At 44.6% G+C, this 22,073-nt stretch overlaps 1 protein-coding gene across 1 annotated transcript; it reads right to left on the bottom strand.

Moving 5' to 3' along the window:
* Positions 1-2,053: 2,053 nt before the first annotated feature.
* On the bottom strand, positions 2,054-20,796 carry TMPRSS3 (transmembrane protease, serine 3). Its single transcript, XM_009575193.1, has 13 exons — positions 20,779-20,796; positions 19,208-19,352; positions 17,100-17,210; positions 16,089-16,205; positions 14,137-14,260; positions 12,943-13,068; positions 12,162-12,205; positions 11,193-11,358; positions 9,526-9,695; positions 7,794-7,889; positions 6,512-6,654; positions 4,861-5,013; positions 2,054-2,074 (listed from the first exon to the last, which is right to left on the bottom strand). The coding sequence occupies exons 1-13, from the start codon at positions 20,794-20,796 to the stop codon at positions 2,054-2,056; spliced, it is 1,434 nt and encodes a 477-aa protein (XP_009573488.1).
* Between the last annotated feature and the right edge of the window lie 1,277 nt (positions 20,797-22,073).

The following is a 22,073-nucleotide window of genomic DNA, read 5'->3' as shown; positions in this document are numbered from 1 at the left end:
AAAATGGTACTACACTCACAGAGATACTGGCATAAGTGGGGGGAGGAAAATCCAGCTTTACAGAGTGACTCTTTTGTATTCTGCCTGTACCTAAGACACCACAGCAAGGGGCATAACAGAAATCAGAAGAAAGGTTTGCAGCTCAGTGAGCCCGGGCTAGGTCTGCCCATAAGTGACTGTCATTGAGCTGGGGGGTCAATGTGGCTTCTTGTTGGGAAGAGTTCACTAGCTTTCTACATTTTACATTGGATTTCTTTTTCATATAAAGGCAGACCACAATGGATACTTATCGTACAGTCTTTTTATGGAAATAGAAGGAGTTCAAAAGGAATTTTCGGGGTGTTTTCAGAAATATGAAATTACAACTCCATGAGCTCAGGGAGCAGTGCCCTCATCTCCAGACTGCTGATAATACTAAAACACGAGCCATGTTGGGGCTGTGAAAATGTTTTGATAGCAAACAGCGAACATAAAACTCTAGCTCTGTCAAGTTGAAATTTCCCATTTCGTTCCAGTTTTTGTGTCAGCTTTGCAATAATGCTTCCCTCTTCTTTTTAAAAACATGCTATTTCTGGAAGTGCTGTTTCCATTGCACTGCAGTTTCTTTAGCCAAGGTGAAAGGTATTGACACAGTGTCCTCTGAGATCAAAGTTTGTATCCACAGAACAACGTGGAGGTTGACGGTTCACGCAGGTTTGCTGTTCTCTCTCGATTTTGACCCATCGTGTTGCAGTGAGAATGGAGTTCCAATTCCGCCGGCGCTTTCTTGCAGCAGTGGTGGATGACATTGGTGATGCAGATACTGATTGAGAAGCATACAGACTGCATCCAAAACCACACTTCAAGCAGATAAGCAGCACTTGATCAGATGATAAAATCCATTTTGGCTGATATGAAAAGCTCTGGCAATATTATCCATTATTCAGCCTACCTAGTCCCTGGCAATCAATTCTAAAATTGACAACTTTGATCCCAGGATTTTTACAAAGGGCAAGTGCAAAACAATCAGGTGTTTTCCAACCCAACAACACGAGGTTGTTGTATTAAAATGGCTTGTAAAACAGGAAACCACAGCAGCACTTCAGATATTTTGTCCCTTGCCTGGCTGGCATCAGTTCATCCGCACCACTGATGTCACTAATAGATACAAAGAGTGCGGGATCTGTACTGTCCTGTCTGCAGAGAAAGGGAGGGAAAACAGGGAAGGCGACTGAGCTGAGTGCCTTGGTGAACTGTACTACATGATGTGAGCTTGGGAGTGTTCAATAGCTGTTGCACTGCATGGTGCATCATAGATCGAGCAATGATTTTGGCTCTCTAGCCTATTGAAAGGCAGTAAAGAAGCTCCTCTTCCTTTTAAGGCTGTCCAGTAATCTCAGAATTTTTCAGTAAAGTTGCAACCCGTGTGTTGCTCATTTCAGAGCTATTTACTGCAAGAAAACACCTAAGAATTCAATTTTTAGGGACTTTGTTCACAGCCACATGATAAAAGATTCGAATCCAGAGTTTTTTTCTAAGAAGAGTTGAACATACTTGCCAAATGCTTGCCAAAATTGCCAACTGCTTGCTTCCTGCTTGCTTTATGGCTTCAGAGAAAGCTGCTGCTGCCTGTGCAACAGAGCATGGACCTTATATATGAATACTTCCAGGGAAAAAGTCTTTTTGTAGTCTGGTTCTTGGAAGGTAAGTACTAAAACAGTAGCTAGCAACCTGATCTGAAGTTCCTCTAGTCTTTTACTCATGGTGCCTGCAAAACTTTATTGTGATAGCATCCTGGGTTATCAGTCTTAGTACTTTTTCTACATGTGAAATTTGTAGCTGACAGTAAATAGGCATGTCTGTCATCCAGCATCCAACTGCCTCTTCCATCCAAAAGAGGCTGAATGTGCAACAGTTTTCATTAAGTACAGTTACCAGTACCTAAAAGAAATGGTAAAAAGTAGTCTGTGAAGGTACAAAGCTCAGAGCAGGTGTCCAGAAGAGTGTGGTGGGTCCTTCTGTGGGGCTGGAGCGTGATGTGGGTTTTCAGAAGCCCAGCACACCGCCACTCTCCTCAGGTCTGCAGTTCTTCTCTCTGGGAAGCAAAACCAGTTATGCATCTGTTCAAACGCTCATGTTGCCGCCTATTGAACTCTAAAAGGGAATGACTTTTTTTTCCCTGCTGTACTAGGGTCACCAAAGGAACCGCGGGGCTGCTGGAGCTGGTTCTGCCAGCTGAAGTTCTTCAGAAAAACACACCACCTCAACAAAAGAAATATGGTTACGGGGGATGGAGGAATGTGTTAGTAATAGCAGTAGATACTGCATCCATGGGACACATGCATACAGGGAGCTAAGTAGGCTTTGAAGGGGTTTATTTTGTTTCCTTTGAGTTGTTTAATTGCTGGTTTCCTTTTTGTTCTTTTTTTGCTGGGGTGGGAACCTTTCATGTCTATTCAGATTTAAAAGTTGAGGCATAATATTTCTCGGACAGTAATGTATGTAGGTCACTGGTACTCCCCTTAGTGCTATAAACTTTTTGCTTCCTCCTTAGTGGGAGAGCTGTTCAAAATGGAGGCATCTTGCTAAATGACATCAACTAATTTTCACCACTTAGTGGAAAGGAATAAACAACTTTTCTTTGTACTCACAGGAGAGAGCCTTTAGCAAAATGTTTGTATCCTCCTGAAAATCTGGGAGACAGAAGTGGTTTATTCAGGTTTCAAAACTGGAAATGGAAGATCAGAAAGACAAATGCCTCCTCTTTGATCATACCTTGCATTGATTGCCCCTGATGGGTGAGCTGTTATAAAGCTAATTTCCAGAAAGAAAGCTTTTAAGGGCATGCTGATGGCCAAATTCCTTATCTGCCATTTTGCATCTCTTAGATCAAAATGGATCTCTTTCCTAACTCCTTTGCTAAGCCTTAGCTACAAGAGTTAACTTTGTTTGAAGAAAGCACAGAAACTTCTGGAGAGACCAAATGAACCCCAGTCCATGGTGAGCAATAACAGGTAAGAGCAGATCAGGACCGTTATGCCACAATACAGATCTACCAGGTGCAAGCCATTCCCTTGGTCCCATTTTCAAAGGCACACTGGTTTCAAAGGCACACTTTCTTTTTGTTTGTTTCAAAGTCCATTAAAAAGTGTCCATGTTTCTATGCTGCAGTTGAAAATTCTTTCTAAGAGGATAAATTGATTAATTAATATTTACATCTGAAGGATGTCCCTGTGAAAAATTATAACATGTTAGCATTTAGCTAAACAAAGATTTAGCTGTACTTTTTTCCCCTAGATCACTTCTTTGTAATGGAGATCTGTGCTTTCACTGGATACGAACTCTTCATCTGAAATGTCTGGGCTTCTGTATCTGCAAATGAATCACAATGATGTACATATTTGGGGGGAAGAAAAAAAAGTAATATTAGAGCTCTTAAAGATTTAGAAATGTTATCCTGTCTTCTTTAGCTTTGTTGAGTGACAGATAGGCATGTGACAGCATAAATCTTCATGTGTAATATAGGTTGTGAAAACGGCATGTGTCATATAGTATACAGATGGGGGCTGAACTGAAATTGCACACATAACCTTATTTCGGGCATTTCCTTGTCTGTGAATGCTTGATATTGGCACTTCGGTTTGAGGATGAAATCTCACATATTTCACAAACAAGGTGGGGGCAGGAGTGGTTTCATCACGTGCCATCACAGTGGCACAGGCAGCTGTCAGGGCTGGGGGCTGTATTGCTGGTGCTGGAATAGCATCATTGCTACTTACTCATTCATTCATTCATTCCAGCAAACTGGGTGCTGGAATAGCAGCACTGGCACTACTGTCTGTGGGGACCAGGCTAGAGCAGGATGAGACATACGCTTTGGTGCTTAGGGTGGCTTTGCCATGAAGCTAAGAAAATGACAATTAAGGGCCTGTGCATAGGTGTCTACCTGTGAGCTATGTGTCTAGGCTCCTACCGGGGCAGTGGAGGACGGTTCACCTGCCTTGCACATGCACTATCTAGTGTCGCTTGAGGTGTCTTAGTGCACTTCGCCTGACCTTCAGCATTTGGTCTGGAAAGCCTCAGATCTCCCATAGATACTCTATCATATCTACCTGAGCCATCGCAGGGTATCTGAGACATCCCCATGGGGATGGTGGATAGAACCCAGGGCTACCTGCAGATCCTTGCCCTTCTGCAGGAACACCTGTGAGCCAGGCAGGACAGCCTGGGGTCTCTAAAATGGCTCTAGATGCCTCTGCTTAGGCAATAGATCCCTGCCTGGGAGTCCACCTGAAGCACCACGACTCTCCCTGCTCAGCTGACTGAACCCAGCATCTCTCTGGCAGTGCTGGAGGGGTGCTGACAGCAGAGGACCTGGTCTCCGGAGAGCGGGCCACCCTCGGGTCAGGTGATAAGGTGGCTGCAGCATCCCCCCACTTCCTTGCCTCTGCTCTCCTTCCAGCCAACACCATCTCCCCCTCTCCCCAATTTCTTTGGCCCACTCACCTTCCACTCCCCAGGCTTTTTTGTAGCAGGTTTCAGGTAAAGTCCCCTAGCATCTCTTCCCTTCCCCCCCATCTCCTTACTCAGCCCTTTCACACCTCCCTGCTCCCTGCTCTGTGCCTCCAGGCCCCCTCCCCAATCACTCCCATGCTCCTTTCCCCTCTCTACCCCTGCCCTGGTTCTCCCCACATCATGCTAAGACCCCCGCACCCTGCTCTGCCCGCTCTGCACGCTGACCGGCCCCGATCCCTAAACGCGCCCTCGGGTCGCACGTGTCCGTACGACGCAACTCAGCTGTGATTAATATGAGCTAAACCCTGTGTGGCACAGGCAGAGCAAAGCGACAACTGGAGATGGAGAGACAGGGCAAAACCAGACCTGCATCTGCTCGTGTATCCAGTCCAGGAAGGAGGTGGTTCGGCTGTAGACGCCCGGCTTGTTCTTTTCTGCGCAGCCCACTCCGAAGCTGGTGGTCCCCACCAACTTCCAGATACTCATATCTTCGCATGCTAAAGGGCCCCCACTATCTCCCTGGAGGACAAAAAATTAAAACAAACATCAGTGCCCCAGAAAAGGATGGGAACGTCTATTTGGGGGTGTAGGGGGAGAGGCATAGTCCAGTAATTCAAAGTCTCCTGTTTCTGCTCTGTTCTGGGTCCTGGGAAAAGCATATGTTACAGCAGAAGTCGGAGACTTCTTAGAGACGTCTATTAGACCATATTTTTCTTTCCCCAGTTAGCAGTACAGTACAACAGAAGCAACATTGAAGCCTGCTGTTAAACAACATTTAACAGGGCATGCAGGCAGGGCATCGCTCATCTGCAGTCTCCATGCCACGGCCTTGGTCTCTCACAGCTGCTTCTCTCAAAAAGCTCCTAGCTATTGAGCTGAGCTGAGCCGAGCCCAGGGTTGCAATAACAAGCTTGTAGCCCACCTCCTTCCCTGCCTGCTCCTGCACGCAGTGTCACACATTGCTTTTCTGGCCCTTCCCAGACACTTTGCTAAGCAGATTCAACTCAATGGACTCACCTCTAAGTACTGAAAACTCTCAGTGTATTTTGCTGGGGCAGTTTCCTGCCCTATGAACATCAGAGCCAGTACAACAACAGAAAAAAAGGGAATTTGGAACAAGCCTCTCCCTTTGGTGAGTAGAGCTCATTTTGTCACGTGGAGCCGTATGCTGAGCGTGCTGCCTTTGGGCAGCTCTCCCAGGCATAGCGATGTGCTGCTGCTGGGTACCTTGCTGAGGGGGTTGTGCAAACAGGCGCTTAAATGAAGATCTATGCACTTAATGCGTTTGCTTTGTCTTGTCCCATACGTAATTATGACTGAGCAAATCTGGAAACATGAAGTTCCTCCCCAGCCCTCCTCCATCCATTACTAGCTAGGTGAGTCCACATTAGTGTGTATGGGGATGAGACCTGGCACAAAGTGAGCACTGTCATGACTCTGACAGTGATTTTGAATCCTCACCGCCCTGTGTTGGGAAGGATCCTCTGATCCATCACTGCTATGAAGCCTTCTCCCCAAAGTCATTACCAATCCTCTGAGTTACTCAAAAACACCTCTCCCTTTCTTCCTTCCCCTGCCTTACTCTACTCTTTCCAAAATCACACACTTCTGCTTCTCTATTGATATATGCTTTGGCTGCTTTTCACCATGGGGTTTCTACACCTTGCAAGTCTCCGAGCTGCTCACAGTGCAGTGCAGTGCAATTCAGTGCAGTGCAGAGGCCACAGCCAGGGCAAAGAAAGGATAGCACCATGCTGTAGCACATGCAAGAAACTAAAAAATGTCCTAAGTAAATTTGGCTTCAGAAGTAGCAGATATGGTCCACAGAATAAGAAGGGAATTGTAACATATGAGTGCATTCACAGTCAGTGATCGATATTCATGGTAAACAGAGTAAATGGCACAAAACCAAATGTTTGCCCAAGAAAAGCCTGGGAGTGCCTTCTGATAACTTATCGGTCATGTTTTTCCATTACTGCTGTTAATGAGCACAGTTGCAGTTTGGAAACTTCCATACCTGGCAGGTGTCTACCCCTCCCTTTAGGAAACCGGCACAAAGCATTGAAGGACTTATGATCCCACCGTAGACATCCCTGTGATTGCAAATTGCATTAGAAATCAGAGGAACACCTGCATAATTCATGGTGTCAGATGTATCACCTGTTAAACAAACAAACAAACAAAAAACAAAGAAAAAACTCTCTATCCTTGAAACTAATCTCTAATTTTAAACAGAAAATGTTTTAGTATACGAAGAATTGACAAGCAAGGGTGAAAGAAATACGGTTAAAATGACAACATACAAGTAAGGCAACTAGGTGTCTCATCATTTAGAGAGTCCACTAACCAGCGACTCTATAGAGCTGTGAATTATCACAGTATATAATATAAAGCTGTACATTACATGTTTCTACTTCAAACTAGACAATGACAGTAATGAACTTAAAAGCTAGTTGGACATTGTCTCTAATACTAGTGCCAAAATTTGTTTTGAATTTATCGCCTGTTCTGTTAGTGAACAAATCATCTGCAAACACCTGATTTATTTTATAAATATTTGTTTTATTTTATTCAGAGTCTGAATGGATCATTTCTACAAATGGGGGTATTTGCACACTGTTGTCAATTTATAGCTGACTTTTTATGTGATAAACCTTGCTTTCATCTTTTCCCACCTTTCGCTATTATCTGTAGGTGAGGTAACATACTGTTCTTGTTCTCTAAACAACGGGAACACGTTAAATGAGATGAATGAAGAATGATAAAAAACAATGACCTGAGAATTCAAGCATTTTCACATGAAAGTGATTGGGTATATATTATCGATTAACATGACCTGTGAGTCATGGTAAAAAAAAAAAAAAATTCCCTTTTCTTTGTGACATTATTCACAGATCCAATTTCTACATCATCCAACCTGCCTGAAAATGCATACATGCTTTCTCTGAAAAAATGGATGGTCAATTCTTGCATTCATGCTGTGCTTTCTGTGTTTGAAGTTATAAAGGACACAGCCTGTTTGACTGCGGCTGAGTAGAAGTTGTGAACAGTGTTGCTATCTACATGTCATTTTCAACCTTTTCGCAGAGGGATAGTTGGGTATCCGTTCCTTCTGGTGGTAAGGGTTTGTACAGCACTTTTGCAGTTCTGGGTGAGCATAAAATTTAGGAATATGTCTTCTTTTCCCCCCCAGATATTCCAGAAAATTTAATGTTGAACAATGCTCCAACCAAATCCTGTATTTACTGTATGTGAGATGTTTTCATGTGGTGTAATCAACAGCAGACCATTTAAAGTACCTCCTTCCACAGTTGCTCCCCATCCTGACACCCAACACATTTTCCCTTCTGGGAACTGTTCACCAAAATTAGGCAGGCAAATTGGCTCTATGTGACCTATTCAAAAAGAAGAGAGAGAAGAGAGAATTGTTTTTAAAGTTCAGCAAAAAATTGTATGCCTCAGTAAAACTTGAGGATTTGGCTTGCAGTGAACTTGTTATGAACACCACCCACTCCCCACATAAATAGCCTGGCAGTTCTGCAGGTATTTTGTCTTATGGCCAATACCGTAGGTTTGAAACAATACCTACACCAGGCCTAATTAGTTTCAAGTATGCAGCAACGGAAGGAGGTGTTGGCAGGTCAATAAGTTGAAGAATGAGCAAACAAGAAATGCACAGCATACGCAGCTGACGGGCAGATCAGGGATCCCATGCACGCTGCTCGGGCAGAGAAATGGCCGTGGCTAACCACGGGACGACTGCATGGCACCTCCTGACAGGTTTTGTGCAGCAGCACAAAGAGCCGTGCGTGCACATCTCTGTGCTCTTCTGAAAGGGCAACAAGACGTCTGGGGTGCTCTTTGCTTCCCACCCATCGGCTGATAGAGTTTCAGTGCCTCTGTGCTCTGGGGCACTGAATGCCATGCAATATAATCAGTGTTTGATGATTGCAGGGACAAACTGTGGCGTGTCAAGATGAGCTGGCACCGAGCAAAGCGAGGGAAGATATAAGGTATTACTGGGCAATTCCTAGCGTTTCAGTTCTCCACAGTGCAATGGTCCCAGCCCAAAGCATCAAGCCCCCAGCACGGAGTCTCCAAGCCCCCCAGGCTGCCCCAGCCCCCCAGGGCATAGCAGGTATCTCGCTCAGGTGCGGAGCCATGACTGCTCTTGACAGCCTCCCAAACTTACTCCCGACCAAAAGAAAACAGCACTAGCTGAGATATAAAACAGAATAAAATCAAGCTTAATTTTCATTCAAAGTGGGAGTTTAAAGTATTTCAAGAGAATTGATTTAGGAATTGACAATCTCGATGCGTCAGAGAGAGCCAGCTCTCCTTTGCAGAGAGCTCACAGTGATTAGGAGGTATTGGCAGGTGATCATTTAAATTCATACAATATTATTATACATTATTTCAATTCACTAACCGTGTCAGCTGTAGGTAGCATCCTGCTGAGAAAATAAAAGTAGTTTTAATTTAAAAGCAACATTATATTTGATTTGCCTTTTCTTCTCTTTGAAATTTAAGCTTGATTTTCAGCTTTGGACACTGCTGGATCTCCCTATACTCACAGAAAGGACACGATAAAAATCTCTGTAACTCCAAGTAAAATGAGGTGGGGCGTTTATTTTAGATAGGAAAAATATCTAGAAAGAATAAAGTTAATGTTTGCCTATTATTAAATGCCTTCAGTAAGCCAATACTAGAATGGACTGGGAATGTTTTGCAGAGCCCTGTGACCGTGTTGTTGCTTTCTGTGCCTGGATATGAAGTACAGAGGAGTTCCTGATACTGAGGCCGGGGGGTTTCTGCCGGTGTGGTCTGAACAGGGATGGCTGCCTTGCCATCACAGCAGCAGGCTGGCTACATCTACGCTGTAGATGTAGTCAGGGATCCACCTGACTGTCCTAGGTCAGGCATAGGGCACCAACAGAAATTTCCTTGTCTGTACTAGGAAAGGCCCTTCTCACTTTTAGCTAGAAAGGTGAAAAAGTCAAGTGAAAGCTAAGAAAGCTAAGAAAGAATTACCATTGAGAGCAAGCGGTGCTGCCAGTTTCATCAGTGCTATATCATTTCCCATTGTCTTGGGTTTATAGTTTCGATGGTATATAATTTTTTCCACTGAATATGGGTGAACCTGGGTGTCTTGCTGAGTCACAAAACCAACCTGCACACTCCATGAGCTCGGCAAGTACAGGCTGAAACAAAGAGGTGGGAGAGAGTGAAAAACCTTCAAGAAAACCCTCAGGTTTTCTAACTGTCTGCTGAGCTTACGAATCACATAAAACTCTACAGGCAAATAGCTACAGTCTGCTGCACTTGCTTACCTACCTATTAATATTGTTTTGCGTCTAATTTCAAAAAAACGGAAAAGGTGACTAATCTTAGTAACACACTGGGTCACTGGTATATTATCTGTGCAGCTTTCTACAAATACATGAGAGTTTTGCATTGGCCTACCTGCCTGTCCTCCTATGTGACCCCACAGCAGTCGATGCCGCTGCCTGGCACACCTCTGCTCAGCCATCTGGCTAGCTCAGCCGCACTTGTGGCAAGGTGTTTCCAAGGGAGAGGCTTTCCTTCTGGAAGGTGCTTCTGCCCCCAGTTCATGAGCAGCCGCATCTTTCAGCCTGCAGCACACGGGCAGCTCCTCTTCTGTTGGCTTCACCCCACCGGGCTAGCCGCGGGCTAGCGGCAGGGCCAGGAAAAGGCTCCAGGGATGTGGGTTGTGGTGCCAGCTCCCATCCCCGTCAGCCTTTGAACACACCACGACCAACTGGGTTGTGGGGCACAGAGCTAAGGACAAAAGTCCTAAAATGCTTAATTCCTAAGTAATTATTTCTACGGCAACACAGGGCTCTAAATAGGATCTAGGAGTGGGATTTGTCTGTCCCATCTCTTCTCTCTACTGGGTATAAAAGCATCCTACAGGACTTACTCAGAAGCAGGCATCCGTGTTGTGGGTGCCTAAAAGTGGTCAGACAAATCCCATTTTAGCTGTCTAAATGTCTTTGGTGAAAGTGGCCTGGAGTTTGTAAGAGCGAGGAGAGCTCTCCTGCACTATTAGCAACAAACCAGACTGCAAACCCAGAAAACTCATTATAAATAAGAGAGAGGGCTATGTTTATAATTACACAGAGGAGTATAAATAACTGTTTAGCATCTATTTACAATTCTAAGACTACTTCGAACAGCAAGTATGTGGTAAAGGGCACTAAGCACAGTACAACTCACTTACTACCACTGATTGATCGTGTCAACTTGAAAAGGATCGTGTAATTTATTTCGGAGCTCCAGAGTACCAGAGCAGCCAAGTACAAATTCTTCCTGAGCTCACATACAATGTACAGAAATTGCAGATTGGGATACCTAAAATCTAGCACTTAAATGTTGTTTTAAGCTGATTTTAGAGGAAGCTGGGAGTGCCCAGAATATCTGAAAAATGTGGCCCCTGATTTGGTCCACTATTTGGGGAGACCTTTTTTCAATAACGACTTGCACTTGCACAAGAAGAGAGAGAGATGGTTTAAATGTTACGGAGCAAGCCCATGAAATAAGGATAATTCAATCTCTCCTGCAGTTTATTTTTAAGAGAAAGCACGGTGCATTAGCCCTCCTCTGCAGTGGCCCCACACACAGATGCGCTGCAAGCAGGGTCAGTGGGACACCCCGAGCAAGACGATTTAGCGACTTACTCGTAGACGCAGTGGGCGGCCGTGATGATCCAGCGCGGGGTGATGACGGACCCTCCGCAGAGGTGGTGCCCGTGGAACTGCAGGCTGACCTGCCAGGGCCACTGCTGGGGGGAGGACGCGTTGCCCCCCACGATCCGTGGCCCGTAGCTGGCCCGCGTCCCGCACGCTGCCAGAAAGCAAAGGTTACGGTCCGCGGAGGAAATGCAGGCATGTTTTTGGTCACCTTCAGCCCCTCTACTCCCAGCCTTGCTGAGGCTGGGAGGTCTCTGCAGCAGGACCATCCCCATCCCCATGGCCCACATCTTGGGCTGTGGCTGCTCCCAGAGGTTTCTCCTCCTCCCTCCCATCTCTGCAGCATCGTGCCTGGCAGCCGGTATGGGGGCTGTGGGGCTCACATCTTCTCGCCTGCAGACATAGTGCTCAGCTGAGCTGTAAAACCCACTGTTCTGCCCTCCTTAAATGCACAGGGTCCCAGGGGCCCACATATTCAGGCTAAAGCATCTCCTCTCCCCTGGTGATTATTTTGCTGCGTCTTTTTGACTTTTCATATCCCGATCTGAAAACTAGCTGACGTGGAGAGGTGTGGGATGAAAGTTCCAATGTTAAGACAGTATTTCCCTTTCCCTGCCGAGATGGCAAAGAGTTGGAATTACAGTATCAGTCCATGGGCTCAAGTCACAATCCTTAAACATCTACTTTCTATTGTGATTCTCACCAAAATGCTCCTTCTACCTGATGCTCCCAATCTGCCCTCCCGGAAGGAGGAGATGCTTTCTCACTTTCTGAAAATTCAAAAAGCCTTCCTCACTTTCTGAAATTCTTTTAAATTTTATGTAAGAAATACAATTCTTCTTTGGTGTGATAAACTGATGGTATAGTATGCCCTGAGTACATAATTCCTCCCAACTCTTGCCCTGCAGTGGATGAAGGACAGTTGCTGATTTTATTTTCACTTTCCCTGATTCTTACCCAAACATTTTAAGATGATCACATTGCCAGAAGTACATTCCTCTCTAAGATGAAAAGACAGTGCAGTATTAGTTCCAATTCACAAATACTGGGGGGGGTTCAATATTGTGTCACCTTCCTGTACAGATACGTGCACATAAATATAAGTAACTCATAGATTGAAAGAGGTACAAAGTCATGTACTCATCCAATCTACTTAGGGCATTTAGCTGAAATACTTAAGTTAGGAGCATAGACACCATCAGGAGCCTGCAGACCATATGCTGCCCTGCTGAAGAGTCGTTCACTCTTCCGCGAGGGGAGGCTCATCAGCAATTTTCAACATGTGGTCTGTAGTCTCCTTGGATCCATAGCTTGCTTCTCAGTGAAAGGTAACTAAGAAAAAAAAGCAATTGTCAGGAGGAAGACAATTTTCCTTAAATAAAGGGTTCATAAGCCCACTGGGAAATATCTAGGGATCTGTAAACTGAAACAAACTGCTTCACAATGGAAAAAGATAAGTGCCTGGTGTCTATCCATTTGCAAAAAAGGGATCATGAGACAAACAGGCTTTTCAAATAGCTCATTTTAAAGCCCTTGTTGATTTTAATGGGCCTTGGATCAGGCTCTTAATTCGTATTCCAGCAAGACTGCTACTGAACCTTGGTCTATGATGCATGACAACACCAACCACTTATGAAGTACTACGTGCCTGAAAAAATAGGCAACAATCTCAAATTATTAGTAATTCTTCTTCTATTGACTGCTCTCTTTCTGTCAGGATGAACAAGCTGAGGCATACCTGAGGTTTGTTGCATTGTGCAGGGATGTCACTTGATCAGCTGATAACCAGTGGCTGAGGGATACGAAATGTCTTTGAAACCGTTTTTCGACCGCAGCCACGGGCAGGTAACCTGAACTCACGTAACTGCAAATAATCCATAAACACAGCTTCTTCAGACAGCATTTCAGTAATCTGTTTAAATAATTCAGCAGTTCTGCTAACGAAAACCCAGTGTAGCAAACACAATAAATGGATTCTGACACTTGACAAAGTCATCCTATCCGCCCCAAGAAACCCTTCTTATAACGTGCACGTATTTTGCCATAATCCTGGCAAAATCACACATAATCAGCATAATCACACATGCTGAGAGGCATTTAACTGGCAGAGAAAGTAAATTTTAATTCTAATATTGCAATAAAACCTTTATTGTAACTGGTTGGCACATTTCCTGAAGCACTAACAAGTTCATTGTCTCCTTTTTCTAGTTATGTTTTGCAGCAGGGAGGATGAATAATTTGTAATTTTTTCTTGTCTTTTTTTGTTGAACAATTGAGTTGTATTTTATCCTAAAGGCAACAAGAATTTATTCAAAGAAGCTTTATACTGCTAACTATAATGTGCAGAAATCAGAATGACGCCATTGTAAGAAATAACAGAGCATCATTGCAAGTCACAACTTCAAACTCTTTCTCAATTGTGTTGAAAGTTTGTGAAAGAAATGATGTTTTTTCAGGAATGGGATCGATCCAGTAAGAACCGCCTTGTCATGTTCTTCTCTAATTGTGAGGTGGACCTTAATTCCTAACAGCTGTCATAACATGAATTGTATATACAATTTTCCTACAGAGGAAGTAAAAGAAATGGAAAATGCTCGTATGTTTTTAGTGCCTCTCTGACAGGCTGTAAGCTACTAGAGAGACAAGTAGGATTCAGGCACCTGCACCCTATAGGGAAGATTTAGCCAAACCATTGTATTTAGCCATCATCCAGGATTTATAGCAATAATAAATGGTATTTGCAGTGCACAAGTATTCAGGACTATTTCCCACATCATCCCAAATCTCCTCAACCGTATCATTCACAAAGGTGGATTGTTAAGTACTTTTTTCTTTCAAAGCACAGACTAATGCAAGGTTTTGTTAGAAAGATGGAAAACTTCAAAGTTTGTTCAAAATGCCAAATAAAGTTTCTTCCATTTTGTGTTCATACCTTGAGAAACCCAGGTGTTTGCAGGTAGTATTTCCATACTCTGCTTTCCAGTCATCAGAGCAGACTGTTCGCCAGGATCCAGAAGTGAACACTTGCAGCACTGCTTTCTTGCCACTCAACCTGACTTTGAGATTCAGGAGAAGAAAAGCCCGAGTGAGTTGTGAAGAAGAACCACCGGGTACACAACAGGTACACAACAGTGTCAATGCACCACTGTGGCATCCACATTTCTTGGCTCACTGAGTTTTCACTACTTGTCTTTTTCATCATTTGGATCCTTTGACAGAATTCTTCTGTGTTTTGCTTTTTTTTCCCCCCTTAAGGAAGGGAACCAAGGTACGCTGAGCTAGAACAGCCAGGAGAAAAAAGTCTGTGCTCATGGGAACGGATAGGGGATGCTAACTAGCTCTAATACAGATGGAGAAGGCTGCCTTGCCCTCCAGTGAGCCTAAGCAAGTCTTGCTGATTGCAGTGAGCTGGAGCTGCAGATGCTTGGCACGGAGGAAACCTACGATCAAGGTAAGTGATGAAAGGTGGTTGGCACCTCCTGCGCTGCACAGCACAGAGAGGTGGATGCACTTGCACCCAGCTGCACCTGGGCTCCCGTGGAGTTTCCTCCCTGCTTCCCTCTGCTGAAATGGGGTTGGCGTCTCCGGACTGATGAGCATGTAAAGGCTGGGGAGAGGAGAGATGTACAGGCTGGGAGCTCGGCTCCCAAGGACTCCCTCCCCACGCCAGCCCAGCTCTGCTCAACACAGCCCTTCCTCTTCAACGCCAGCCCGGCCGCAGGGCTGAGCCGCCCCACGGAGCTAGCACTGCTGCTGCCTCCGGCCAAGAGACCGACGGGGAAACACTGCAGAAAGCCCAGGTACAGAGCCATCACCCATGGTGCCTTCGTCCTGCATGTCAGCATGTCCTCCTCACCCCCGCACCCCGCACCACTGCCCCTGCCGGGGCACAGAGCCCCCGATGAGCGGGAGGCACCTGGACCTGGGAAAGCGCACGTCTACATGGTCTTCCCAGGGAGAAGGGAGGCCACGCGCATGGTCGCTGATGGAGAGGGGTTTCCCACAGGTGCCCATGGGCCAGTGTTATGGCATTGCAAAGGCAGACAAGAAAAGCAGATGTATTGCCCACAGGCTCCGCAGAGGCCTGAAGCCTCCCTGGGGAAAACACACCAAAGGTTAAAAGCATTGTGGGTCCAAAAGCTCATGGTTCTTGTGATTCCTCGTATTGCACAGGCGGAAAGCTGTGCTGCCTCCTTACCTGTAGGTACAGGAGTCAGAATTACAAGTGCACTGATGCAAGAATCAGTTGAATTTCTGTTTACTAATATTAGAATCCTTTCCCTCCAGTGGCTGCAAACACCACACTCATCTTCCATAGCACAGGAGGGAGGGACCATTTAAAATGGCCCTGTGATGCCCAAAACCATTACAGAGAGAAATTCAGACATGGGGACATACATTTCACACATGAACCGGCAAACTTCGCAGTACTCAATGCACAAAAGGCAGTGCTGATCTCTCCCATTCCCACCTCCCTGAAGATAATAACGGGCTTTTGCAATCTTCAAAACTTACACAGTGCAACTGCATGCCAATGAATACAGAGAGTGCTGTATATACACACCGTACTGCAGTGATGGTATACCTTGCAGGCAGAGGAAATGCTAGCAGTCAAAAAGCATCCAGACATCTAATGGAGAAACATGCCCGATATGGCAGTAGCAATATTCAGCAATCATCACATTTATCTTAAAAGCAGTTTGATTTCTCATAAACTGTAAATCAGTACCTCAGAGAGGTTGTTCCTCTGAAGTGGTGATTTACACAATCCATCAGTCTCTACCTTTCTTGTCTCACCCAAACTCTTTACAACATGCATTTCTTGATAACGTGCCAGATGCTACAGGAGGAGGTAGGAGGGATTTATAATCAAATTTAAATTACCACATCCGTACTCATCCTCCCCTTCTTTACAGTTGAAGACACCATTGCACCTGGCTGATTTCTGGATACACTTAAAGGATGATCGGCAGCGAAACTTCCCAATGCAGTTGTATTGGACTAACAAGAATGGAAGAAAACAGGGTGATGAAAACACACGTGGACATTAATTTAACACTTCTGACTTCCATTATCTGGCAGGATTTCCGTCTTGCTAAGGGAAAGACAACTCCCGTACTCTAGGAACTTTTGAAATACAACCTGGAGGTTGCTACCTGGTGCTGCTAAACTCATCCATTAGTAATGACTTGAGGATGAGTCAGCTTTGCTGTCTGTGCTGACTCCTTCCCAGCTCCCTCTACCCAGTTTATGTTTCACTCCAGGGCGAGTTTCTGCCTGGTGCCTCAGCCCCTCAGCAGCAAAGCAAGGAGACCCTTGCAAAATACGGCCAGTGCACTCTCTTCCTCAGGGGCTGCCTCAGCCTCCCGCAAGCTTATCCCTGTTGCGGGTGTGAAGACACTGCCCTGGCGTCAACGTATTTGGCACCTTGGCCTGGGCAGGTCACACTTTCCAGTCGCAGCTAAACTCATTCTGCGTTTTCTTTTCCTTTGTAGAAGTTGTTTGTGATAGGGGAAAGTTCTTTAATTCTTTGAAAACAAACTTAAAGAAGTGAATTACAGGACAAAAATATGGTGGGCGCTATCTGAAGCCTCCCCCAGTTTCTAAACTCTTAGCTCACCACCTGAGAGGAATCGGTGAAGTTTTACTAGAGAAAGGTTTCCTATAGCTGCGGGTTCCCCAGTGTTGTAAATATTACACCAATCCTCTCATGAGTGCCACATCTATTTTATCTCTACGTGTAAATAAAATTTAAAGCCATCACATCAACAAGATTTTTTACTTCAGCAAACAAGCTGCAGTAGCCGTTTAATTCCATTCTAAGTAAAAGGCTCATGAAAAATTAAGCATTTGAATGGTTAAGCGACAACTTAATGAATAACTAATTGTACTCACCACCCAGGCCAATGGCAACTGCTAGGATTACTGCAAGGAATAAACCACAGATGTATGGAAAGTATTTTAGGGAGATAAAAACATGGCACATCGAAGGTGGTTCGATATCTCCTAGAAACCAAACAGAGAGAACAGTTTCTGTGAAGTTAAACCAGCTTGAGTTTGCAATGAAAAAGATTTATCTAACGTTAAACTAGATGGCAGTAGTAACCCCTGCATACACTTCGTGAGTGGACCTGACCCGGAGGGGTTCGGATCCCCTGGCTCAGGGGCTGAGAAGGCTCCAAGTGCTTTGGGGCTGGCTGATGCTCTCAGACACCCCTTCAGCCTTTGCCTTGCACGGGGTCTGAATCGTGCCCTTACAGAGCACCTGGCCTGTCCTCAATGCAATCAAGAATACAAGCTCTAAATTTTTATTTTCACAGGCTACATCACACTATGAGCTTTAGAAGTATAGGAGCACCTCTCCTGAAAACCTGAGTCCTGGAATAAAAATGAAATTCAGACCTGTTTTGTTTGGGTAATGAAACCTGTGTGCAGGGTACAGGTATACTCTCTGAAGACTTCAGAAAGCTCAAGTGATCTAATAAATTCTTTCAGTGGAAGTAGCAAAGAACGAACTAGTTTGAGTTTCCTGCTTACGACCGTTCCTGTCTGCGATGCCTCCTGACTCTTGCCAGTACCAAGCCCGCGGTCCCAGTGCTCCCTCCAGCCGTATCCCCAGCGGGACGCTGCTCTGAGCACTGCGTCTGGGACAACGGAAATCCTGGGACGAGGCCGGAGGCCACATAGCTCCGTCTCGTGCACCGGGGAGCTAAGTCCCATGCGTGATGCATTCCTCCAGAGTTGGGGTAACAGAGGCACGGAAACAAGTAAGAGGAGCCTAGAGATTTGAACAGGAGAAGGGATATTGGAAAAAGACAGGACTAGCTGGTAAATAGGTGTTCAAGACAAGAAGGAGGAAAGTCACTTTTGGACTTGGAAACAAGGTTAACTGAAAATGATAGAAAGCTAAATTTGCAAAAAACAGGACCCCCAAACTAGTCTTGAAAAATGTGGGAAAAGGTGATCTGTTCAAAGCTTTGCTATAAAGGCAGGGAGAGAACTGAGCAATGGCTCAAGGCTGTTTTGAGTTTTCAAGGAAAAAAAATGCATCTAAATTTAAAATACACATCAGTAGTAATTGCTGAATACATTTCATGAGCTGGACCAGTCCTGTTCACCAACGACCTCCATAGCTGACCTCAACTTAGTGGTGTTGTCAATCTGGAAGACAACAATAGATTCCACTGAAAATAATGAACGATTCACTTGTTTCAAATGTATTCTGATATACGAAGAGCAAACTATGGGAAAATAGCATACACAGCTCAGTCATGGGTACACACAGGAACTGGCAGTATCTTGTCTGCAATTTTAATTCATGCAGATCTTCACGCCCTCATTCTTCAAGCTTTGAATTTGAGACTGGCAGATGCTTACAATCAGTCAAGGATGAGGAGTGTCTCCCAGTGCTTATAGACTCACAAGTAAATCCCATCCTACACAGACTCTCTCAGCAGCAGCTGAGTAACTGGTTTTGGCAATGGAGTTGATGTCTGGTATGCCAAAAATCTTAGACAGCTATAGTAGCTAATGGACTAGGAAATTAAATTGCTCTACCTTCATGCTTGATGCTCAGCCTGCCTTTGTTGAAATTAATGAGTATTTTTTGCCATGAAACCTATGGCAAACATGCATGCTATTCCTCCAAGGCTGCTGTATTGTACATTCATTTTTTTAATGGACCAATTTCCATTGGTCCATTGGTAAAATTTCAAATAAGCCATTCAAAAATGTGTCTGAAAAGTGTGGGCAAATATTTGCTATGTGGCTGAAGTGTGTGAATAATCTGGCTGTGAAAAACGCTTGCGTGTGCAAGCCAACACAAGATGTCATCACCTGTTAATATGCTGGCAAACCTCACAGCTGGGGGACTGAGGTTGTGTTTCTTCTTCCTCTAAGTGATTGCTTTCTCTGACTGAGTGGGCAAGCATAGTATTGCAAGGCTAAAGACCTACATTAACCATTTAGATTACAAAGGTCAAAAAGCTGTGCAGTATCCCTACCAGATCCATCTGCACTGGGGTCCATTTTTGCTTGTGGTATGAAGAAAAATCTTTTGAAGGAAAACTGAATTTCTGGTACTGGTGGTTCATCTTCTGTAATAGAGATGATTTCAAGACTTCCAGTAGTGGGATTTGCCTCTTGTACCTGACTCAACAGGAGAAAAAAGAAAAAAAAAAGAAGATCATCACCTTGTAAAATGTTATCATAGAATCATAGAATAGTTTGGGTTGGAAGGGACCTTTGAAGATCATCTAGTCCAACCCCCTGCCGTGGGCAGGGACATCTTCAACTAGATCAGGTTGCTCAGAGCCCCGTCCAACCTGACCTTGAATGTTCCCAGGGATGGGGCACCTACCACCTCTCTGGGCAACCCCTGGGCAGCCAGCGTTTCACCACCCTTATTGTAAAAAATTTCTTCCTTACACCTAGTCTAAATCTGCCCTCTTTTAGTTTAAAACCATTCCCCCTTGTCCTATTGCAACAGGCCCTGCTAAAAAGTCTGTCCCCATCTTTCTTATAAGGCCCCTTTAAATACTGATAGACCACAATAAGGTCTCCCTGGAGCCTTCTCTTCTCCAGGCTGAACAACCTGAACTCTCTCAGCCTTTCCTCATAGGAGAGGTGTTCCATCCCTCTGACCATTTTTGTGGCCATCCTCTGGACCCGCTCCAACAGGTCCATGTCTTTCCTGTGCTGAGGACTCCAGAGCTGGGCACAATACATTAAATTATGTACTTAACGTTCATGAAAGGAGCTCTTATAATTAATTTACCAGCAAACTTCTGAAGTTAATTTATGTTCAAATTTATCTAAGCATCATAGCTACTTTTAATAAGTCACACTGGGGATGTGAATCCATCCCCTGCTCTTTAATTGCAATAGGAAACAAGAGAAAGACTAAAAAGCGCATGACACCTGCACAGCACCTCACAGGATCCTCATGCAGGGGCCAACCGGATTTTACTCCAGAAAACCTTTGATCACTTTCTACACAGTGAAAACCAATTAAAATGGGCTACACTAGAATTCAGGGTAAATAGATTTGAAATGCTAATTTCTGACTCCAGTTCTGCACACTGTCACTGGCAAAAGGAATCAGATTTTTTAACTCACAGTGGTGTGAAATAAGTCCAGGTTTGTTAAAGACAGTGGAGCTGGTAAGCTGTAAAAGTAGCATAAGTGTTTGCAGAGTCAGTCCCAGAAAACACTTACAATGACACATTTTAGGCAAAGAATACGTGTTTTGTCTGTGAGCGTATATCTTTAAGTCACCTGGAATATCTTTTCACCTTTCAGCAAACAACTGCAATAAGGTTTCTACTCTTTCATTTGATAAAATTTCATGTACATTTCAATGAACACACTAAATTCTATCTAGAATCTGCTAGCTTTAAGGCAGAGAAAAGCACAGCTTGCTGTGCATGATTTTTAAATATTAAAAAAAAAGCCTTCTGGTGCGTAAGTTGTCCGTCAGGAAACATAACAGCATTGTGCAGTATATTACACGAAAGCTAAATACTGATGAGTCGTTTATTTAGAGGATATCACATGCTCCCAAAGCTTCACTCACCTCTTCCTGAGAAGTCATAGTTAAAAGCAAAACTGTTTTCTTTCTTCATTATCTAGAGAAACCAAAAGGAAATTCTGAGGTTGCTAAGCCAGTCTGCTCTGGAAAGGTTTTCACTGAGCCGCCCACGGCTGCCCGTTCCGTCATCTGTTGCATACGGCATTATGGCAGCAGCCTGTGTAATTCAACCTGGTGAGGGGTATCGGGTAGCCCCCGATGGCATGGCTACGGAAAGGGGAAGATAAAAATTCAGCACGCTTTTTAATTAGCCTAAGAGCGTCAGGTAATATTGTAGTATTTGCAAACCTTTCCATAACCCCTCGGCAAAGGAGCACCACAAACTGCAGGCTCGTCCTGGCTCATCTTTTATCAAAACTCGTGCAGCTGAGAAGAAGAGTCTGCCGATAGCTGCGGGTGGCAGAAGGCAGAAGCCCCAGGTGCTTCATCTCTTCGGCACACAAGGCCCATAGGCTCTTCCTTCACTTGGTTTAGCCTTTGCTGTGTGCTTGCAGCAAAGGACACACTTAAAGAGGGTTCTTGAAAAAGACCCATGCTTCAGTTACGGATGACTTTTATAGTTAAATATTGCACAATATTTTGGAAGTACTTTGCAAGCAGTATCTCATGTTTCTGAAGTATCAACTCACTTGCACTTCATTTGTACTCTGGGATTTAGAAAATGCAAATGTATGCTCAGCTTCATAAAATGCTCAAGAGTAGTAATAATTTGGCTTGGTTTTTTTTACTGAGAGACTGAAGACAGAGGGGAGGGTGGACGGAAGAAGAAGGAGGAGAGATGAAGCAAAAAGCCATGACAAAGTGAAACAAGGCTCCTGAGAGGCCAGGGAAGAAATGAAGATTTTCCATGACAAAACCCATGTCCCTGGAACATGGCTGTGATGAGGGAAGCTGTTCAGTCCCTTTGCTGTGCACGATGGAAACTGGCACTTCCAAAGGAGAGGATGCCATGTCACGATCCTGTTAACTGTTCACATCTAGGCCATGACATCAAGAGTTCTTCATCATCTCTTACGCCTATCTTTCAGCAGCCTTCCCTGGAAATGGGAAACACAGGGGGACATAAGAAAAAAAAGAAAAAAGAGGCAAGCAGACAAGGATGTATAAAGAAAGCTGCACTTCTTGAGTTGCTCACAGTTCTCTGATGCTCTCCCCACCAGGCTTCAGAGACAAAGAGTTGGAGAAGCAGCCCAAACTGTCCAGGTGCCCCAAGGGGAACTTCAGCCAAGGGGGAGAAAGTGAGGGCTCATTTCAGGAGACCAGCAGCTCAGGTGACCCTT

This window comes from Fulmarus glacialis, unplaced genomic scaffold (genome assembly GCF_000690835.1).
Source record: "Fulmarus glacialis isolate BGI_N327 unplaced genomic scaffold, ASM69083v1 scaffold11523, whole genome shotgun sequence".
Classification (NCBI taxonomy): Eukaryota; Metazoa; Chordata; class Aves; order Procellariiformes; family Procellariidae; genus Fulmarus; species Fulmarus glacialis.
The sequence above is the reverse complement of the archived record's forward strand: the minus strand, read 5'-3'. Positions and strand labels throughout refer to the sequence as shown.

Coding starts and splice junctions, on each gene's coding strand:
- TMPRSS3 (XM_009575193.1), bottom strand. Junction 13,069..14,136: donor AAACACCTGGGTTTCTCAAG/GTATGAACACAA, acceptor GATTATTTGCAG/TTACGTGAGTTCAGGTTACC. Junction 9,696..11,192: donor GCCGCCCACTGCGTCTACGA/GTAAGTCGCTAA, acceptor TCTTTGTTTCAG/CCTGTACTTGCCGAGCTCAT.